The sequence below is a fragment of the Erithacus rubecula genome (genome assembly GCF_903797595.1).
Source record: "Erithacus rubecula genome assembly, chromosome: 3".
Taxonomy (NCBI): Eukaryota; Metazoa; Chordata; class Aves; order Passeriformes; family Muscicapidae; genus Erithacus; species Erithacus rubecula.
In genome coordinates, this window is record NC_136689.1 from 28,217,966 (window position 1) to 28,239,967 (window position 22,002).

Here is a 22,002-nt window from a genome sequence, read left to right on the forward strand (position 1 = left end):
CCCTTATGGGTCTGATGCATCCTAATGGAATGTTCACAAGTTTACTTTGTTTATATTCTGGGATGAGTTGACAGATTTGGCTGATGGTTCATAAATAGCTTAACTTTCAGCTCCATGTTTCCCTTAAGCTAATTTTTTTTTTTTTTTTAATTTTTAGCGAATAATACAGACTTCTAACTCTCCTCTTCCAGCAATTCCCAGAGGATGAGACTTGAGCAGTTTTTGGCTCTTGCTTTTGTTTTTTCCAGCTCTGTGACTTCCCTAGCAAATATCTAATACTGTGGTTTCAGAAGGTCAGTCCTGCAGAACTCAAGCATTCATTCTTTATCCAAGTCCAGCCTCCTTGTACTTAATCCAGATTTCATTTACACACATGCGTTCTGTGGATGAATTCTGCAAACACTGGGTAGCTGTAAAGAGCAAGAAAGCCACCTGTTGTGAGAATTTATTTTGAAAGTAAAACCTGTGCATGTGTTGTCTGTGGGTTCATTCAAAGATTTAATATAAAATAATTTGATATTATTATATTAAAGTCTTGTGTGACAGGTATGAAAATCCAAAGCCATTTAAGTAGATGGATGCATTAGTAAGTTTGTCAGAGAACATGTCTTAATTTGTCTTGGCTGGCTCTCCACCAACTCAGTGCCTAGTAACTTTTTTGCCCTCCTCTATTAAAAACAGGAAATTCAGTAAGTTCCTGATATATTTTGCTGTAAAGGGTGAGGAGGGGTGGGAAATTACCTCTTTAAGGACTTTGTAGAAGTCTCTACTAAATGAGACTTGGTTTTGTCAGATAAATTTCCTTGATATTTTATTCAAGTTGTACTAGTCACCTTGAAACAAAACAAAAATTTGTAGCTCCAAAAAAAAGAGACTTATATTATTGTATTAGAATACAGCAAGACCAGCTAACAGCTGTCAGAGTCTGGTTAGATTGGGAACTTGTTAATTATTATTTATTTAAAACCCTATATTTGGCTGCTAATCCGAGTTGAGAGTCTTGTGGAAAATACTCCCAGTGCTTTTAACTCACAAGGCACAAGAATACAGGTTATATTTGCCATATAAATGTAGGCAATTAGCCATGTGTTAGCTATGCCTTCTTTCATGTGGCAAAATGTGAAGATAAGACCTGCAATGCAAGTGTGTCACCTGAAGTAGCTTTACTTCATTTGTGAGATAAATTAAGAATATGTATGTGTGTAATAAAAATTCAGCAGTGCTGAACCACCTGGCTGTTACTGAGCTGCATCACAAGCATTTTGTGGTATTTAAATAATTGAGGCTTCTCTTTCCTGTAACAATCTTCATCAGGACATCCAAATGAACAAGGAGCATGGGGACATTTGAAGCTGCTCTTCATATTTAATCGAAATATTGTTTGTTTTCTGGAGACAAAAACAGTTTTTAGAGAAATTCTCAAACTCCACTCATTTCAAATCTTTGCAGGGATTTAGTGGGAAGAGACCAAGGAAAAATATTAATTTAAAGAGAATTACATGCTGATGTACCTTAAACAAGATTTTTTTGGGGAAAAATGCTGTGTAGTGTATGCTGTGTTACTTGAATTTCCATTACAGTTTTGATATTTATAAAATACATTCTTAATGCAATTCTGCTTTTTTTTTGCCTTTTTTTTTTTTTTAATCCTTCAAGTAGCAGGTATTTATTTTATCCACTTGATATTGCTTTAATTCTGTAGTGACTGGGACATCTCATGCTTACAGTGGCCTATATCTTGCAGTTATATCCACTGAAACAAAGCTGTAATTAAGGCATGTTTTTTTAATCCTCTGGGTCCTCATTTTTTTTTCCTTTCTTTTTTTTTTTTTTTTCCTGTAAAAGGTTAAGAGATGCTATAAATTAAGCCTTGTTTTGGTGTTAAAAATCCCAGTCTTAGAGTTACTTTTTTAAAAAAAAATTGTGGCCTTCAGGAAAAAAATGTGTCATTAACTGAAATTTGTTAATCCTTCTTTTGGAACAGTCTTGGGTTTTCCAGCTCTGTCCAAATATTGTGCCATTCCAACTTGATCTGTTATTTAACTAGGTCCAAATGAGGCAATCCTCAGTAAAGCAGTAGATTGTCTGGCTGTTTAAATAGATCCCACACAGCTGATATGTGGAATTAAAGGGTTTTTTTTCTCTTCTGGGGAACATCGATTGAACACATAATCTTTTCTTCATGGAAAATAATTGTAAAATTGAGTTCTTATTTATGATAGTCAAATGTGTATTGCTGTGGTTTAAGCAGATATATATGAATTTTTTTAAAGCATGAAGGTAAAATAAGGACAGTCTATCCCCTGTAGGTTTCTACTGCCTTAACTCTCAATGGAACTGCAACTTTAAAAATAAATATAAAAGATCTGATCTGCAAAAACTTTGTCCTATTTCTTTTTTATAAATGCCATTTCAAAAGTTCATGCTTTTGCAAAAAAAAAAGAGAGTCACCTTAAATACTTAGTCATAAAATTAGTCATAAAAACTTGAAGTATTATTCCAATGGATAATGCCAGCCAAAGATACTCTTACTGTTTTTACTGGTCAATTGAAACCTCTGTTCTCTGGGATCTTTGATCTGAAAATAATGCTTGATGGATCACTAGAGAAGCGTGAGAAAAATTAATCTCTTGCATAAATGTGGCATCCTATAGACTTGGTGTATCCAGGACTCCTCTTGGCTCTTCTAAATAATGGGATTTTTGCTTGGAGCAATCAGTATTAAGACAGGAATTTGTGCTGTTAATGGGGCTCAGTAGGAATGGTTACTACTGTCAGCTGTGCTGAGGCAGGAGACACTACAAAAGCCTTTGTCCATCTTCAGAGGAATGAAAGTAGGGCTAGTAAATGGTGGGAATCTGTAGGAAGTGATGAGGGGGTTGCTTCAGTAGCTGTATTAGGACTAGTCTTATATTTGTTAACACTTGGTATTATCCTTAAAAGCCTCACTTTACAGCAAGGTCTCACAAACACTCAACCTGTGCTGAGCATCCAGGGGCTGCTCCTCTGTATTTTCATTGTTACACCTTCAGAGGCTGTCAGTGCTAATCAGAAAGACTTGGTATTTAGCTAAATTAATGTTCTTCATGGCAATCCTTCCCATTTCTTCCTTGATGATGACAGAATGGATGAGGTCTTAGTGGATCTTTGGTGATCATGAAGACCAATCTCCTATGCACAAAGTAGTGCAAATTGAAACAGGTGTCTGGCTACTCAAGATCTCATCAAACTTAGGTTTTCAACATCTCCATAGATGGAGACTCCTCAGCCACTCTGGCACTTTAGGCAATTTTTTGTGCTCTGAGTTCCAGGGTTCCTGGGGGCTGCTCTTGCTGGTAACAACAGAAGCAAAGGTGACAGTGAGTGAGTACCTTGGCTTTTCCTGTATCTTCTCTCAGCAGATCCCCTGCTAATTCAGTCATGAGCCCTAGTTTTCCAGTTGCTGCTATTTTTGCAAAAGCTCATGAACCATTCCAGAACATTCTTGATCCTCCTTCTTGCTTTGATCCTTCTTACTGGGATCCTGTGATCTACTTTGTCATGGTCATTGCAGCCGTGTCTGCCCTGACCTTGATGTCCCCAGCCAGTTTTTCCACGTGTGTTTTCAATGTACTTGTGTTTTGTCTTGCTCAGGTGATGAGCAGCAAACACCTGCCATAATGTCACCCATGTTCTGCCCTCTCATCTGTGACCCATAAGCTTCCAGCTGTTTTATTGTCCAAGCTCCACATGTCCCTGCTGCCCTCCCAAATAAAGGGCAGCTTTCCTCCCCCACAATCCTTGAAGAGCCCATATCCAGCCATGGCAGTGGTCTGGTCTACAGGAATTAAAGGTTTGTTTCCTTGGCCCTTCTCTGCTGTCCTTTCACCCTCCAAAGGCAGTGTTTGGTAAGCTTTGTGCAGACTTGCATGTCCTTCCATGGATCTGAGAATTTGTTAACACTGCCCATACTTGGATATCAATACTTCCAAACTAATTTTAAACTGCAGATTAAAACTTGATGGAATATCTCCCATGATTGAACATTTCATCAAGACAGTGTTAATTCTTTTCTCAGATGAGTATTTAATTTTGTCACTGGTTCAAGTCCATGGGCACAATTTGGATAAGCTAACAGCATGCTCTTTTAACATTTGGTAGTTTTGTATCTTAATGATACATTGGTCTTTTGTGTCAGAATAAGCTGCTCCAAGGGATATTTGTTTTTAAGTGGTTTCTCAAAATTGAAGAGAAATCCGAAATTAATTTCAGTAGCCACTCTGCATCTGGTGTGTTCAAGTCCTACTGCTGATGACCTGTCTGTGTGAGGCTGGACAGTCCATCTTAGCTCCATGCTGAAGCAGCAGGCTCATTGTCTTGCAGTTGCCAAAGTGGGGGAGGACTGAAAGGTTTTCCATCCGCCTTTATTTCAGTGACCTTTTCCAAGCTGGGAATTGCGGTTGACTTGGAAAAACCTAAACAGTCGTTTCTCTTCAGTGAGTCCATACAGTTTCCTCTTGAGTTTTGTAAGCTGAAAAATAAATTGAAATTGAGCAGGTAATATTTTCTGTTTTCAGAGTGCCATTTCTGAAAATCTTTGGCTTACTGAGCTTCCCACGCAATACATAGTTGGAATTTATTAAACTGCTGTATGGGAAGACTCCTGTATTTAATGCTTCCAGCAGCATGCATAAGTGAGGTACAATAAAAGTTCAAAGTAATGTCACCATGTAAAATGTTAACAAGTACAAGCATGATAAGGTTCTTTAAATATTCACAGAGACTTAATTTTCATCATCTGCTTAATGCGGTGACTGGAGTATTCACAATGTGTTTGTTTTTTTCTTTCAGGCTGAAGGTTTTGAAGCAGATGTTGGAAGATGTTAGCTGTGGATACTGGGGTTGTGGAGGAGTGGTTATCAGAGTTCAAGGTAATACACTCTCCAGTATTTAGCCAGAAGTGTTTGAATCACTGCTGGTGAAATATGCAGGAGTGCTTGCAACCTGTAGAAAATGAAAGACAGTAGCCTTGGGCTTTGCTGAGATATGATAAACACACTGTTTGGCTGAAAGGATTTTTTTCCTTACCTCTTTGGGGTGACATACTTCCTGACAGAGAGCAGTAAAAATGTATATCATAGATGAATGATTTTATTGGTTTGAGTACCAGACATGACTGTAGGTTTTGCTCCTGCTCTGCTTAGATACACTTGAAATATGTTTTCCTGTCTGTAGAGTGGAGTCCTTTGAAGAACTGGAGATAAGAATTTCTATAAGACTTATGTACATTTAAATGTACATCTTCTAAAGGGTTAAAGATCAAATTTTTACCTTTTTTAATACTGGCAGAAAATATAATTAGTGTTTAGAGAAGAGCTGGAATTTGCATCAAGTAGAATTTGTGTTTTTCCAGAGTTATACTATATCTGGTAATATATTCACTACTTGTGTGCAATTGGTCTTGAGAACTCCTTGAAGTATGGATCTGAAAAATGTAGAAGTTTTACAAGGCTGAAGTCTCACAGAAATTTCAGTGGCAGTTGCATTTTTTGTAACTTGTTTTTTATCAATTTCCTATCTGCTGTTGTTACATTCTGTATGAAATTGCAAAATTATCAAGTGCAGTGTGTCTTCTGGCAATGGTCTGAAAAGGTGAGGATTTCTTTGTGAAACAAGGTTTAGTTTATAGTAAACTGGTATATAGTGACTTGTAATGGAAAATTATTGTTGAAATAGCTGTTGCATTTTTATGATAGAACTTGCTTATAATATTTTTATTTCAGACACTACCAGAAGCATCCATATCCAGCTATGCAGCTAGCTTGAAAGACAAGACTGCTTTGATTTCATCTCTTTATAAAGTAATTCAGGAGCCACAGAGTGAAGTGAGTATTTTGGATCTCTCACCCAAAATGTTTTGACATAACACTGGCAGAATGAAGCCAAGACCTTGCATGCTAGTTAATTGAAGAAGAGTTTCCTTCAAAAAGTTTGTTCTTAGCAATGACATGGAAAAAAAATTCTAAGTTTTGTGACTTCCTGATCATAGCTAAGCTTGTAGGTCACATTCATGGGCTTCAGGACTCAGATGTAGAATTAAGAAATGCATTAAGGAATTGAAAAGATGTTTGTGTCTGACAGAATTCTTTTTGTAATTATCCCTTGGATGTGGATCTCTTGATGTCAGAAGCTTGTCCATTACAATGCAAGAGAACAAAGTTAGGTAGGTTAGCCTTCCTTTTTGGATTGTTGCTTAGGTTTTAGGTTTTCTGTTATTTGAAATGCATATGATATAAAGACATGGATTTATACAATGGATGTGCCCTTACTGAAATTAGGGCAAAATATGAAAAAAATTGTGGGGAAGGGGGGGCAGGTTTTCCCAGTACCTGTGCTATGAAGGTTCTGAATCCCGTCACTGCCCTTGTTTTAAAATGTCCTGATAAGTTCAAAACATCCTAATCTGGGTTTAATTTTGTGTTGTTAATTGCTTTCTACCACCCAGAAATCCTTTTGTGCATTATTTTTAATTTGCACCAAATCTTTAATTCTTCTGAAAAGACCCAGAAATAAGGCATCTTCCCAAGGTTTGAAATTATGCCAATGCTAAAGGGCAGAGGATAAAATGCTTTCAGTATATATGCTTTTAGAGAGAGTGCTGATATGAAACTCCCAGGTTGTCCAGCAAAGAACAAATGTAATTTTAATTTGCTGCTCAGAAAGGCATTCTGAGTCATTCCAACTACTGAGTCAAGCATGTCTGGTCTTCAAAATTCTTATCAAAATGTAAATTAATCTGATGAGTCTCCCTGTTGATAGCCTAATTCATACTTCCATATGTTTTTGGTATCTTACTACTTCTGACTATCTTAGGGGCCTTAGTAGTTTCTCAGGGGCCTTAGTAGCAGGATGCTGCTGCAACTTCTGCTTGAAAAGGTTACTGGGATAATTCCAGGGGCAAGGTATTGGAGATTTTCCTGTTAGTGAGACTTTGAGGTGAAATGAAAGCTAGTGCTAGCACTGAGTGTTGTGCTGCCTTGAGAAAAAGTCCTAAAATATTTTTTGGACTGTTCTCCAAGTAGCCATCACTTTGTGGGAGAGGCTACTTGCAGCTTTCCACATTGTGAAAATAATTGCAAACCAGCAGTTGGAAAGAAAAGTATTCTTTTAGCTGCTATTTGAGGTCTGTTAAGTGCACTGTGTAATGTCAGCATGATGTACTGTGGAGGGTATGTGCTGTCCTCTCTTATCTCACAGGTGTAATGCAAAGGGGAAGGATTCATGCATGAACACTACAAATAATGCTGAGTTTAAAAATGGACAAACAACCCCATCTGTACACCTTTGAATATATTATTGCAACAATTATCAGTACTGTAAAACTGTGATTAATCTTGTTTTGCAGGATGGATGTGAAGGTTTTTTAAAGCATTTGTAAAGTAATTGTGGGTATTTGCATCTGTAACTGCATTTTCCTGCTGGTTCATGTTTGCTTTTCCTAAAAATTAATTAGCCATTTGTAAGATAAATGAATTACCTGTTTAACATCCACTTCATAGTACCTGTGGTAGTAAAGAATTTGTTAGTTACTTTTGAGGTTTCTGGGCCACTGCTAGGTGAAAAATGTAGTTCAATGAGAGGAGAGTCCAGAAAAAGTGAAGATTTAAAGAACTTATAATTCACTAAAGACTTCCAATGGTAAATAAATAAATAAATAAATAAATATGCAATGGGTTTGGTTTTTTTTTTCAACGATTGAAAAATTCTTGCTTTTTACTTAAAACACTCTTGCTGTGTTTTTAGATAGGAGCCAAATTGGGAATTTGCATTAGGAGATAGCAAGTGTTTGGAGTGTCTAACACACTTGGGTGCAGCTTGAAAGGTAGATTAAATTGCTTGGGCATTCTTCTGTTCCAACATTTAAAAATGTCTCAGTCCAGATACCTTTTAGAACTGTTTAGTTCAAAATGATATCTTGAAAGAGCAACAATCCTCAGTGCATTCTGATATTAGGTTGCATGTGGTGGCATTTTGAGGAAGAAAATATGGTTTTGTAGAGATTATGTATTTAAAGGTGCAGATACAAAGCTGTCTCGAGTGAGATAACGGTGTAAACATGGATACCTGTCACAGCTATTTATGTGCCTTTTAAAGTTCAAGCACATCATTCAGAACTGATACTTCATTACAGGAAGGATGCAAATTGTGTGAAAAATGTAAGCTGAAGATGGAATGAAGTTCTGCTGGTAAAGTTTTTTGAAAGGATATTTGCTGTACTGCTCTTAAAACTGATGACTAGTTTAGCTTAGCATGGCATTTTTGTCTTTACTGTAGATTTTTCAGAGATGATTTTTTCCAGAATGAAGCTATATTTCTCAGAAGTGAAAAGTTTGTCTTTTTTAGAATGGATCAGATTGTCCCAGATTACTTCTTTAAAAAGAACTCAAATCTGCTAAAATCTTCCCTTTTCAGAAGTAACTCTGAGGTGAGAAATGTTCACTTTTTTTGTGTTCAGGAGGAAAAGCTTAGGAAAGCAAGAAGGTATTTTCCTAGCATGGTCTCCCTGGTGATTTTGCTTTCTTTACTTCAATAAAGGGATGAATATAGAATTAGCTTTCTGATTTTTCTGAAAACTTACTCTATTAAAAGTGAAGTTGTGACTTAGACTAATGGCAGAACTGAATTCAGTAGTTCATCTGGCTTTAAAAGTGCCTGCTATTTTTGTCAGTATTTTCTAATTGGAGAAAATTAAGGAATCTCTTAATTTCCATACATTGACACATTGTGGTGGTTAACACAATGTTTCATCCTTATAGCAGAGGTAGGTGGTAGCACAAGAAGACACATTAAATGCAGGAGCACAGTGGCAGGCTGATAGCTTCATTGTTTTAAAATCTTTTTTTAACTTAGACTGAACTAGCTTAGTGTATTATTTCCAGTTCAATGTTTTAGATCCATTTGTATCAACTTAATGAATTTGATTCTAAGATTACTCTTGAGGCTTCCCATTTCTGTCTCAAATGTATAAATACATTGAAGCTTCTAGGAGATTTTAATGAGGGTGGGAAAATAAACTAATTTTACTGTGTACTAAGTTTTTGTAATACTTGGAATTTAAGTGTTATAACTCTTCTCACTAGGTGGGTAAAGCTTCCAGCTTCATTTTGTTTATGCTGTTGAAGTTGTAGAATAACAGGACCTTTTGTTCAGGTACTTTGACTGCATATTAGAGATATTAACAGATATGAGGTATGTGATAACCATGCTAAGTTTTTTTCCTTTGAGGCTAGAGGAATTAAGCTAAGAACAAGGCAAAGCAACCTTTGGAAATTTTTTTATTCATATAGGATGAATGGCTCTACTTTTATCATCCAAAAGTATGTTATGGACATGAAAGTGTGTGACTTGAGCAATTATTGTATCGTTATTGTCATGCCCTAATAACTAAAATATCCTTTTTATCAGTGTGCAGTTTTGGCTAAAGGATTGACCCAGACAAAGTTGTAAATTTCTGTAATGTTTTATTCATTCCTGGTTGTGGCTTGTGTTTCAGCTTCTGGAGCCAGTTTGCCACCAGCTCTTTGAGTTCTATCGCAGCGGTGAGGAGCAGTTGCTGCGGTTTACGCTGCAGTTCCTGCCAGAGTTGATGTGGTGCTATCTTGCTGTCTCAGCCAGCAGAGATCTGCAGAGCAGTGGATGCATAGAGGCTCTTCTCCTAGGAGTTTATAACTTGGTTTGTATTTCAACATTTTGGTTTAGAATTGAAGTGATTATTTCAGTCTCAACTCTTCAAATTGGTGTCTGTCAAAAATCTCCAACATGAGCTTTCATTCTCTGGTCAATATTTCCTCTGCTCTTTCTGTGATTCTTGAAGTTTTTGTTACTTATTTCTTGGTATGGTGATTAAATTCACATTCTGTTTGAGAACTTTTTGAGGCACTACATTTGAAATTTTTACCCGTATTTTCTGGGGTATTTTAACTATCTGGACTAAAACCACAAAAGAAATTACTTTCAATACTTGACTGCTGAAAAACTTGCTTAGCTTTGAGAAATTAAAGATGTCCATTTTGATATAACCTTGACATTTTAAAAATTCTTTTTATGAAAATGTCCTGTTTCTTGCTAAATCTATGATTTGAAGAATAGAATTAATAAGGAGCCCTCAGAAGTGCTACATTCTAGTCTTTTTATGGCTATTTTGAAATACTTTGTGTTTCATTATGTCTGTTGGGATTCTTGTCTGTGTAGTTTGTTCTTGTTGTTTTAGGAATCCTTTTTGTGAAGTGAAATAGTGATGAATTTCAAGGCTCTTCATTCTGAAAATCTGGAGAAGGCAGCTGCTATCCATCTCTTAGAAATAATCACAGGTGTCTTCACCAAGCCAGTGAAAATCTCTTTCACTCAGGAGTCTAATTTAAAAGACCTGAGCCCTTATGTTCTGCTCTTCTTGAGGCAGAGAAGAACATGAATGCCTTTTCTGTATGCTTAGTTGTATCTGACAAGAAGAACAGTTCTAAAAAGCATTTGGTCTTACCTTACACCTTAAGGCAATTCCCTCCTTCATATCCATGATGGAGTGATTTAAAGTGGTTCATGGATGTGGCTGTAATCACTTGTTTTTCTTCCAGAAGAGAGTACATTTACAGTTAATTTTGAAACCAGTCTGGTACCATCCTCTCTTAGGTGTGAACAGTTTTTTTCCTCAATTAGTAACTTGGCTTTCCATCTCCAGCTGCCTGGGGTCACAACAATTTCACAGCAAGCTTCTCTCAAAGCTGTAGATCACCATGACTTTTGGAAACTTTTTTCCCCATTTTGCTTTAAGACATAAAGAATGCTTATGGTAAAACAGTGCCACAGCATACTCTCAATGATTTCTTCACTGCTGTTGGTGCTGCATAAAATTTATAACTGAACCAATCAAGGTGGTATTGTTCTTTAGGTTGGAAAAGGTAGTAGGTTACCTGTTTAGATACTTACTTTCTCTTTAACCAACTACTGCTACTGTTTTCAAAACCAAGAGGAAATACAATGCTTAGTATAAATATTGATTCCTATATGTACAGTGGACTTTTGGAAATTTAACATGTTCAGTAGGAGTTCTGTAGTTTCTTACTGTAGGAAAATGAAAAATGAACAATATTGCTCAGGTTAATTTAAAATTTGCTACACTGTGAGGGTGTGGAATTATTGTGGCTGAACCTTGAGATCATGAGGTTGTTTGTTCTACTTTTGGCTTAGGGATGTACAGTAGTAATGCAAGCAGTTAAAATTTTTTGCTTTCCTAGCTAGTTTTCAGGAGTTTTTAAATACACCTCAGATTTTGAATACTCCTGAAACTTAATAACAAACCTGATTATAATGAAGGATACAAATATTGATATTATTAGAATTTAGAAGTTTGGATGTATCCCTTTCTCCTATATATCGAGGAACATGTTTTCCACTTTGATGCAGGAGAATATTAAATATTAAAGTATCAATGGCTTATGTGGAGAGTGGAGGAGCTGTGCAGCTTTTCAGAAGGAGCACTTCTATATGCCCTTTTGATCCTTTTCAGTCTTCCTTTACCACTTCATATTTTATTTTAAGACTGGAGTTTTAGTAATTACCATATGAAGTTAGACCATCAGCCTTCCAATGCATGGGTGTTAGGAGACACTGAAACCTCTCTCTAATTATTACTTTTGGATATATGAAGTCAACTGCTGAAGTTTAGAGAAGAGAAAAGGAAAATCTAGTGTGTGGTATTTGTTTTGATCAAGTCTGCTTTGGATCATTAAAAGTTTATTATTTGAAATGCTTCAGTGCTCTTCTGTAGTACATAGCCACATCTTGTTTTGCCTTACCCATTAGTCTTCTGTTAACTTACAGGAGCAAGAAGTTTGCCAGCCACTGCTGGTATCTTTCAGGAAAGCAGCTTCTCTAAAGCTTTGCATCCATGCTTCTTGTAATTCCATAGAGTTATCAGACTTGGACTTTTGAAATGCTTGGTCTGCTGCTGTCAAACCATATGGGGCTGCAGGCATTCCAGAGATGTAATATTTCCCAAACAAATTACTTGTACAATGATTACTTGATGGTTAATAGTTTTCAGAACAGAATTGTTGATTGTTAACCTTCACAATTAGCAGATAGTATGCAATTAAAAAAAGATAATGCCATTTTAAACATGATGTTTTCTGTTAGTGTTTTTAAGGCGGATTATGTATGCAAATGGATGTGCCCTTGGCTAAGTTATTTGAAGAGTTTTCATAAACAAATAAAATGTGCTGTGATAGTAAATAGAGAATTTCTAGCTTGCAGCTTGGATTGTTATAGTATCACTATCAGTCCCTCTAATAAATAGTATTTAACATTTTAGGATGTCTGTTTTCTGTAGTACAGTGTAACCATTGATATCTTCTGTCTTTTTCAGGAGATAGTTGACAAAGAGGGACATAGCAAAGTGCTGAGTTTCACAATTCCATCATTATCCAAACCTTCAGTCTATCATGAAGTAAGTGACACCTACAAAGTGGAATTCCTGATTGAGAAGGGCAGTATGCTTTGGGGGCCTGTTTGCTAAGAACAAAAGTGAAAAGTAGTTTTGACATGTCATCATGTCATGATGACATAGGAACACAATTCTGAGATTTCTGAGTACTGCTAACTGGTCTTTGAGGCCTTTTCAAGATGGAATAGTCATAATTGTATAACACCCATGCAGCAACTAGGTCTTTTTTTCTTTTCTGAAGCCATATATCTTATCTGGTGTAAAATGAACAGATTACATCTAAACAGTCAGATAACATTAAGCCTGTTCCAAGTCTGTATATAAATGTGGTGATGCTTATTGTCTACTTCTACTTGCATTATAGCAAGATTTGAGGTGGGCATGCTCTGAATGACCCTTTTTTTCCTTTAGCCTTCCAGCATTGGCTCCATGGCTCTCACTGAAGGAGCTTTGTCACAGCATGGTTTGTCCAGGGTGGTGTACAGTGGACCTCATCCTCAGAGGGAGATGCTGACAGCCCAGAACAGGTGAAATCGTGTCATGGGATTTTGCTTGAGAGTTCATAGTGGATCTGAGCTCCTAATTTTTAATGTAGTTGCAGACTGAAGGAGGATAGGTGTCTGTTGTGCTTGGTCATGTGCTTTTTTTGTTTCTAAACATGTGTAAATGTAGATGCAGAAAGATCAGCAGGGCATGTTACTGCATGTAGAGGAAAAGCTTACTCAGTTGTCAGTTGTGTTGAAATACAATTCCAGATCTGTTCAAATAACTCTTTAAAATTTCTCTATGAATTTGTTTTTGTTTTAAAAAAATGAAGTTGGTAATGGAATTCCAATGTTTCTTTCAAATCCCAGGTTTGAAGTGCTGACTTTCCTTCTGCTCTGTTACAATGCTGCCTTAAGCTACATGCCTGCAATGTCTCTTCAGTCATTGTGTCAAATTTGTTCAAGGTAATTTCCGTAGGTTGTTTACTCTCAGAATGACATTTCCAGCTTGAAATGCACTCAGTTTGGACTTTTTTTATAAAAGCAAGCTTTGAGTTCCCAAAGGCCACTTTTAAACTTGACTTCTTCTCATGGATGTTTACAGTTGCATTATTTTCTTTTAAGGTATCTCATATATAACTTCGGGTTGAGGTCTCAAAATATGGAGCAATAACCTGACTTATATGCAGGCTAAACTCCTTTAAGAGGAGAAGTCAAAGTTTGTTTGTTTTTAATAACAGTAGTTGTAGTTGTGTTAACTAAAGGATACCAGAAGTGTCTTTTAGAAGTGTGGTCTATTTTGCATTGTAGGTTTGCTAAATAAATTCAGATGCTGTGCAGGTTGAAATTTTCTTGTAATTATGGTAGGTGTTGAAGCTAGAAATGCATCCATTTTTATGGATATGTTAAACATTTCCAAAATCAGCTGTTGCTTCAAAAAAAAAACCAAAATAACAGTGCCAACATACCCCTCCTGACCTCAAAACAAACAAAACCCACCTTAACTTTAATTACAGTGTGGGGTTTTTTTTTGTTTGTTTTTGGGTTTTTTTTTTTGTTTGGTTTTGTTTTTAATCAATATTTTTTTTTCAAAGAAGAGGATTGGGAAATAAACATGTTTTTCTCTGGATTTTCAAAAGTGTACTGCATGTTAAGGGAAAAATTAGAATACTCTCCTTAACTCAGGAAACCCAAGAGACTGAGAAGTCAACTGCAGGAACTTTTTTTCTAGGATAGTTCCTAGCTTCTCTCACAACTGAAGTATAATAATGGGTGCCTGTTAGGTTTTCTTATCTTCAAAGGTGGCAGGAGACTTTGGAGTTTGGAGCACTTGGCAATATTTACAAGAGTAATTACAAGATCGTTGTTAGATAAACTGCTCTAAAATATGAGGTAAAAATTACTTAGAATCTAAGGATTGTGTAAAGGAGACTGGTGTTCCTTATTCTGCTTGATTAGGTTTTGATTGTATTTAGAATAAATGATTTTTAAAGCATCCAAAAAAAAAATGAACAAAGCAGATTACCAGTAGATGCAAGCAAGTCTTTCTACTTCAAAATGTTGAAATTTTGGATACTGAATTATTTAAAGCTATACAATTTAACTTCTTTCATTGTTCTTCATTCCTGTTTCTTTGTTTACTGAAAATCTTACCCTGACAGCATTTTAGAGTAGACAGCATGTTATAATATAGGGACTATGTGTTAGAAGACCCAAAAATCTTTCAGTGTTCTGTTTGGATGTGGTGGAATCTATATTCTGCTATTTGGATATATAGAATTACTCCTTTAATTGGTTTGAGCAATGTGGAATTTAGGGGGTTTTCTTTTAGTAAGTCTAACTCAATTTTTATCACTTTCTTAAATTGCAAACATGGATTTTAAATGTGAAAATTACAGCACAAAATATTTGGTGCTGATCTCAAGTCATAAATGCAGATATTTTGCATCTGGGCAGTTTCTAAATCTCTCTTCATAAGAATGTTGTCTTATATGTCATTCCTGCATTTTCAGAAGAAGTAGCTCAGGGCTTCTGAAAACTGATCAGCACTGGTGAAGTATTGAAAGTATATAAACCACAAAGATGTTTCCTCATTTTTTACTAATGACAAATGTATGATTTTTTTAGAATTTGTGTCTGTGGATATCCTCGCCAACAAGTGAGAAAGTACAAGGGAGTCAACAGCAGGATTCCAGTTTCATCTGAATTCATGGTGCAAATGCTAACAGGGATCTATTATGCCTTGTAAGTTTTTTTTCTAATATGCAAACAAAGCAGAGAAATGCCAGCTTAATTTGTGTACTTGTTCAGACATGCTACCTTGGAAGCATTTTTTTTTTCTGGTGGACAGATGTTGTGTGCAGCAATAAGGTCTTTGGGAGGAGACAGTTCTCCAAGTAGTTGAATGAAGTTACCAGTGTTATACTGGGGAAACATGGCTGGAGCAACACTTAATAGGTGTAACTGGTGATGGGAAGAAAATACTGCAAAAAGCCTTTTCCAGCCATTGTCTACTATCCACATTTTTGCATGGTTAGATTTGATATCAGTTTAGTTAAGGAAAAGAGATTATATTTTTTTCTCTGAAATGCTGACGTCATGTACCCTTTGATAGGCAGTTGATGTGTAAAGCTTACTTAGTAACTGAAATAACTGGAGACTAGTAATACAGGAATCTCAAAAGGTGGAGTAATATTAAAACATCCCTTTTGTATTTCAGAATATTTCATGCCTAGCTGATCAACAGCTATTGAAACAATTCTTAAATTGCTTGGCCAATGAAAATAAAACTTTGTTCCACAGAGGCTACTTCAATGTTCTCTAATTAGCATGCTTACAAAAAACCCAAATAGTTCCAATCCTTTAAACTGAACTCTCAAGGAACACCAGAGTTTTGAAGGTGATGTGACCAGAAAGGTTCATCTGTTGACATAGATCCTTATTATTACATATGATTTTGCCTTTGCAGTTACAATGGAGAATGGGATCTGGCTCGTAAAGCTATGGATGATGTTTTGTATAGAGCACAGCTTGAACTCTATCCAGAACCTCTGCTGGTAGGTATTTTATTTCAACAGCTTGTTGAATAGAAGTTTTAGTTTGGGAAATCCCCCGTTGCTGTGAGCATGCATGATACAGGATGATGTCAGGACCCTAAATGTGTGTATGTGCTTGTGCAGACAGCTCTGTCTGTAAGTTCACAGTGTAAGGGCTTTCCACTGTACTTAGTTGTGGTGTCATTTTTTCCTTGTGACCAAGCTGTTTTCAGCAGAATACTTCTAAGTCTTCAGAACTAAGATAATAGTGCAGCAGAACTCTGAAGGAATTGCCACATCTTGAAACTAGTTAAGAAAGTGACAAGTATAAATTTTGAGAGCTAAGTGCAGCCAGCATTCTTCAGCACGCAGAAGGGTAGTGTGGTTTTTGACCATAAATTGGAATTGTACACAGTATTTTTCTTGAAATAGTAAAAAACTCCAACAGAATTCTTCTAAAATTTGGACCTTTGTGATAGGAACTTAAGTGCATCTCTTCTGTTCCAGGTTGCTAATGCAATAAAAGCTTCACTGCCTCAGGGTGCCATGAAATCTAGTAAAGAAGGTACAAGATGCATTCAGGTTGAAATTACACCTACTTCATCCAGAATATCAAGAAATGCTGTGACTAGTATGTCTATAAGAGGCCATAGATGGAAAAGGCATGGTAAGAAACAGATTTTGCAATGAATTCTTAGCTTTTTCCACGTTTTTAAAATAATATTGAGAATTTTATTATTTCACATAATAATCGCTTATAGTCAAGCAGCAGTTTGGAGGTTTTTATTTTCTTGACTTGAATGGGAATCTCAACACAATTCAGATGAAGTATATTCTTTATTTCCTTAGCCATGTTTTTGTTAAAGGGAGGTGTACACAATTACTGCTCCTCTAGGAAACAATGTTCCTGCTTTCCTCTGAAAATTAGTTTCTAGTACCTGAAGCAGAAGAAATATTTAACAAATTTACCACAGAACCTCATCTGTCTTAAAGTACTTAAATAAAAATAGGATTTAAGGATAGAGGGATAAACTACTATGTTTTGGACTTGTGGTTTAAGCCCACACAAGAAGTAAACCCCATACAGCTGTTTAAGCACTCTCCACGGTGGGATGGAGGAAAGAACTGGAAGAGTAAAAGTGAGAAATCTTGAATATGGCTTTGAAATAAAGCCAGTTAATGAGATAAAGCAAAAGCTGTGCTTGCAAGCAAAGCAACACAGGGAATTCATTCACCACTTCCCATGGGCAGGCAGGAGTTCAGCCATGCCCAGGAAAGCTGAGCTCCATCATGTCTAACAGTTACTTGGGAGAACAAACACCAAATATCCCTCCTCTTCCTTCTTGTTCCCCCAGTTTTGCACACTGAGTGTGATGTTACATGGTCTGGGGTACCTCTTGGATCAGTTGGGGGCAGCTGTCCCAGCTGTGTCCCCTCCCAGCTTTTTGTGCACCTCAGCCTGCTCGCTGATGGAGTGAGGTGAGGAGCAGAAAAGGCTTTGGATCTGTGCAAGCACTGCTCAGCAACAACAAAAATACCCCTGTATCAACAAAATATCAACACCATTTCCACCCCAAACCCAAAACACAGCTCCATAGCAGCTGCTGGGAAGAAAATTGTCTCTGTTCCAGTCAAAGCCTGTGTATTTGGGCAAATTAGTATAAGGGCTTCCACAAAGCAGAATGCAAGTCTGGGCTTAAAAGTAGGAAAAAATGGTGCCAAATGTGCTGCAGAAGTAGGAGTACCAGCAAGAGATTCTGTGAGTCTAAAGGTTGTATTTCTTCCTTTGCCATTTTCAGATGAGGGAAGAGCCACTGGAGCAGCAATCAGAATTGCAAGTGTTCTATTTGGATTGTGATCCTAGTAACAGACAAGAGCTTGAGTGTAGATAGGAGTGCTTTTCTAATAGGGTCACTGAAGCTTTGTAGTACCATTAAAACTTCTGCATGATGTGTACTAAGTGAGCTTTTGTAGTACACAGACAGTTCAATCAGAAAAATTTTTGGTAAGTTACTTGTCATAAATAGGCCAAGAGATAATTCAGGTAAGTGTTGAGAAACACTTGGTATCAATAGTAAGCTGCCAGTGGGGTGAAGGACAGAGAAGAAAGGTAAAATAACCAAATTTCATTTCAGGTGATTAAAAACTACTTAAAACTGTCAGACAAACCTGAGGAGCAAAACATTAGTGTCTTTAGTGAGATGGAGTAGTGGGTCATAACTGACATCTCAGGGTTGCTAAGGACCATTTTATTTTTCTTTCTTCAGCCTTAAAGTTGTTAAGCATGGATTATTGACCAGATACAAGCAAATGGTATGATACCTTAGCTTTTAAATGGTAACATTCTCTCTGAAGCTTGGCAGTTCTGTTAGCTATTATTTTTCAGTGGTTTTGATGCTTGTTCAAATGAGATGGAGAGTAAAACAGATCAAGGCTACTGAGTGTTGGGTCATCCAGAGAAACTGAAAGTATATTAAAATAAACATTCCCTTTGTGTTTACAGGAGAACATACAGGAGACCAAAATGGTACAGAAGGGGCATGGGATACATCCTTATAAGAATGTAAAATTTTCAGCAAATACTGAGCTAGAGAGGTTTCTACAGTTATTGTCTCCTTGCAGGGAGTGTGGCTTGGTGAAGTTCAAGGAAAAAAGTGTGGGACAAGTGTGCCCTGCAGCAGATAACAGTAAAATGAAAGGGAAATGAGAATATCAATTGAACTCAGAAGTGGAGAATGCTGTGTTTTATGAGAATCTAATGAAGTAGGACAAGTTGAAAGAAACAGCAATAATCCATTAAGTGCAGTCCAAGCAAGGAGTGAGTAGTCAGTGTTCAGGGATGAAGACTGAAAGATTAAGGACTTTACCAAAACAGCTCATGCCAACTTTTTATTTGGGTTTCTGTGAAAATGTTGGATTTGTCCCAACAGTACAGGGTTTAATGAAGAGGAAGAAAATTGCTTGGTGTGAGTTGGAGTGGAATATGTGGCAGGTTGTAGGAGTAATTGTCAATTTGAAGGCTGTGCAAACAATTGGCTAATTTAGAGTCCAAAGCTGAATCTGTGTATCTAGCTAAGTTGTTTAAATGGTTTTAAATGGTATATATTCCATTCATAAATCACTTTGGCTCATTTACTCAAAATTCTCATTATAAAATCCTAACTAAACTTTTGTTTGTAGCTTGGACAGCGTTTTTTAAAGTCAGAGTGGATGGTCTCCTGTTTTCAAAATTCCTGCTAACTTAATTCAGTGCCACAAAATTCCTGAGGAAAGAAAGATGTGAAATACATCTTCAGGATTGGCATGCAGGAAGAGTAACAAGGGTTGTGCTTACATGCTTGTTTGAATTAAAATGACTGCTGGAATTGGTAGAAATCGTTCCTCTTGACCAGTATTCTCTCTTTCTCACTATCTAGGAGGAAAAATATATTTGGGAGATCATTTTTATTTTCATGATAAAAATTAGTATAAATGGATTTGGATGTCAAAGGAGACAGCTGAGAGGTATTTGGTGTTATACATTATGTAGACTAGGAGAACTGATAAAGCAAATTATCTTATGGGCAAGCAAAGGCAGCAATTTTCAATCACTAATTATGTGTGTAAAATAAAATAGAAGAACCCCAATGAATTGCATTTCCAGCCATGAGAAACATGGGCTTTATTTTCTTTGTTTTAAAAAAATTATTTTACTATAAAAGTTTTCAGACTTTAGGTCTTGCTAGCATTTGCTAGAACTCTAGATTAAAGTCAGTTTCAAGTAAAGGTTGACTTAACATTGAATCTTCCTCTAATACTAACCCTATAATTTGTCCATTAGGAGCAGTTACTTATAGGAACGTTTTAAGCTCAATTAGTTAATGTGACTTTGGACTTCACAGATAGGTACTTTAGAGGTACTAAAGGTGAGAGTGATTTGCAAAATAGATCCATCTAATCACAAATGGGCAGTGTTTATGGAGTGAGCTGATACTAGCCACTACTTAGCAACAAATTACTGAGTTCTATTGGATTGGATAGCTCTTGTGTGTAGAGGTGTGTGTAAGAGAAATACTCTGATGTAACAGATTGAGAAGAGGTGACCAGATTTTGGTAAGATATATAACACAATAACAAAGGCATCAACTAGCAAAAGAAGGATAAGAAGTTACTTTTTTCTTCACTGCAGAAATTTACTTTCATAGTATACAAGGTTTAGAACTAGTCTTTGAATTCTTTCTGTGGAGAGGGTGCTTTTTTTGTTTGTTTGGTTTTTTTTTTTTTTAGAGTATTAATTACTGAAATAATTTTAACTTGCAGGAGTCTGATATTAATGCTAATCTTGCTTTTATAACTAATTAAATATGCTAACACAGTTGTGCAGGACAGGCAGCTTGAGCTTGTGGGGGTTAGAATTGAATTGCAGTCAGAATGGGCAGTTTGCCTGTGCAGTCTGAGGTAAGTTATCTGGGCAACTGTAATAAGATAGACTATGATTTTGAATTAATTTTTAGCAGTTAGTAAACATGAAATGCATTTATCAAGGTTGGTTGTACTACTCAAAGCATTCAGAAATGACACAAAATACATTTTCTTCAATTGCTGTGGGTATGTTAACATTGACAGTGACATGATTATTCATATTCATCTCTACACTGTTCAGCAGTGACCTTGTTTTTTTCTTTTGTTGCATTACCTTGTGCCCTGAGCATTCATAGCTTTCTTTCAAAGGTCAGACCCCCAGAGCTGTCCAGCTTGAACACAGGATTACCTTCACTCCAAGCACTATGAAGCTGAAGGTTTGGGTGTCCTTAAAAGTTGTGAAATAAGGAGGGTATGCTGCTCTGAAGGGTGTGGAATGTGTAGTCTTATCCCTGCCCCAAGACTGTAGATGGTGTGGCAGACACTATTAATGGGAGTTGAGATACCCAGTATCCCATTTTTTCATTGGTTTCTTCCTGTAGTCAGTTAAATTCATATATTTCCTGTGTAGTAAGGGTTACTCAGCTGTGGGAATGCAGCAATATTGGGTAAAGTGCTGAACTCACAGCTAAGATGTTACATTTAGAAGTGCACACCACCAAATAACAATAACTGGGTGTTGCTTTTATACAGAATCTTTTACAAAATAAAATCTTCCTCTGATTTTCTGCTGTGTACTTTGAGTCTTCTTTCTTTAGAGTTGGATAATTAGTGCTTTTCTGACAGTTAAGCTGTTTTGTCCTTTTCTCTCTCTGGGGCAGCAGGAACGAGTTTCAAAGATTGCCATTGGAGAGGCACAAGTTCCTCTCTCCAGTGGAGTTAGAGCACTGAGGCCAATCAGAGCATTGGTCTTCTCACTAACCTTTCTGCTCCTGTGTTTTTAGAAAAAAAAGGCTATATTTGATGGTGGTATCATTATCACAATTGTTTATTTATTGTTATTACTATTACAGTTCATGGTGCTCTTTGTCACCTTTACTACTGAAGAGGGAAGACTTTTGCAGTAAATGTTGTTACAAGTCTGTGGTTCTATTTTGAGTTTCCTCACAAGTATCAGGAATTTAGTGAGGAATAGTTATTCATGCCATTTCCTTTGGATGGTGCAGCTTGTTAAATAGATACTTTGATTGGTCATTAATTAGTTAGAAAGACTTAAGATGATAAGAATTTTCAGGTAAAATAAGGGATAGCTCTTACACCAGGGGACACTGGTGTCCCTTCCTGTCAGGATAACCTTCTGGCTCAGTTGTGATCAGTGCAGACAGCACAAATGGGAGTGAAAAGCCCAGTGTTGGAGCCACCTGACCTAGAAATACACTGTGCCTACACAAGGGTGTTCAGTGAGGTGACAGGAGGAGAACATCCCCTTGAATGAAAGAGCATTAGAGCTGCCAATGTGAAAAACCATCTCATTGTAAATTCCTCAGGTTTTGGACTTATGCTGTCAGTTCAGTGTGCTGCCAGCTTCTGTCATGTGCAGACTGGCAGCATAGTCTGGGTGGTCCTTATGTAACACTGCTCTTCCAGACCAGAGGATTACAAA

General features: G+C 36.7%; 1 protein-coding gene across 5 annotated transcripts in view; it reads left to right on the forward strand.

Annotated features, from left to right (window-relative positions):
• HYCC1 (hyccin PI4KA lipid kinase complex subunit 1) overlaps positions 1 to 22,002 on the forward strand; it is a 42,193-nt gene that overhangs the window by 13,965 nt on the left and 6,226 nt on the right. For all 5 annotated transcript variants that reach the window (XM_079302933.1, XM_079302935.1, XM_079302937.1 and 2 more), the window contains exons 2-10: positions 4,831 to 4,910; positions 5,763 to 5,864; positions 9,533 to 9,712; positions 12,401 to 12,481; positions 12,890 to 13,005; positions 13,333 to 13,428; positions 15,091 to 15,207; positions 15,932 to 16,019; positions 16,506 to 16,665. In XM_079302933.1, the coding sequence (XP_079159059.1) occupies positions 4,860 to 4,910; positions 5,763 to 5,864; positions 9,533 to 9,712; positions 12,401 to 12,481; positions 12,890 to 13,005; positions 13,333 to 13,428; positions 15,091 to 15,207; positions 15,932 to 16,019; positions 16,506 to 16,665 (991 nt within the window). In that variant the 5' untranslated portion in view covers positions 4,831 to 4,859. The remainder of the gene's footprint in view (positions 1 to 4,830; positions 4,911 to 5,762; positions 5,865 to 9,532; positions 9,713 to 12,400; positions 12,482 to 12,889; positions 13,006 to 13,332; positions 13,429 to 15,090; positions 15,208 to 15,931; positions 16,020 to 16,505; positions 16,666 to 22,002) is intronic.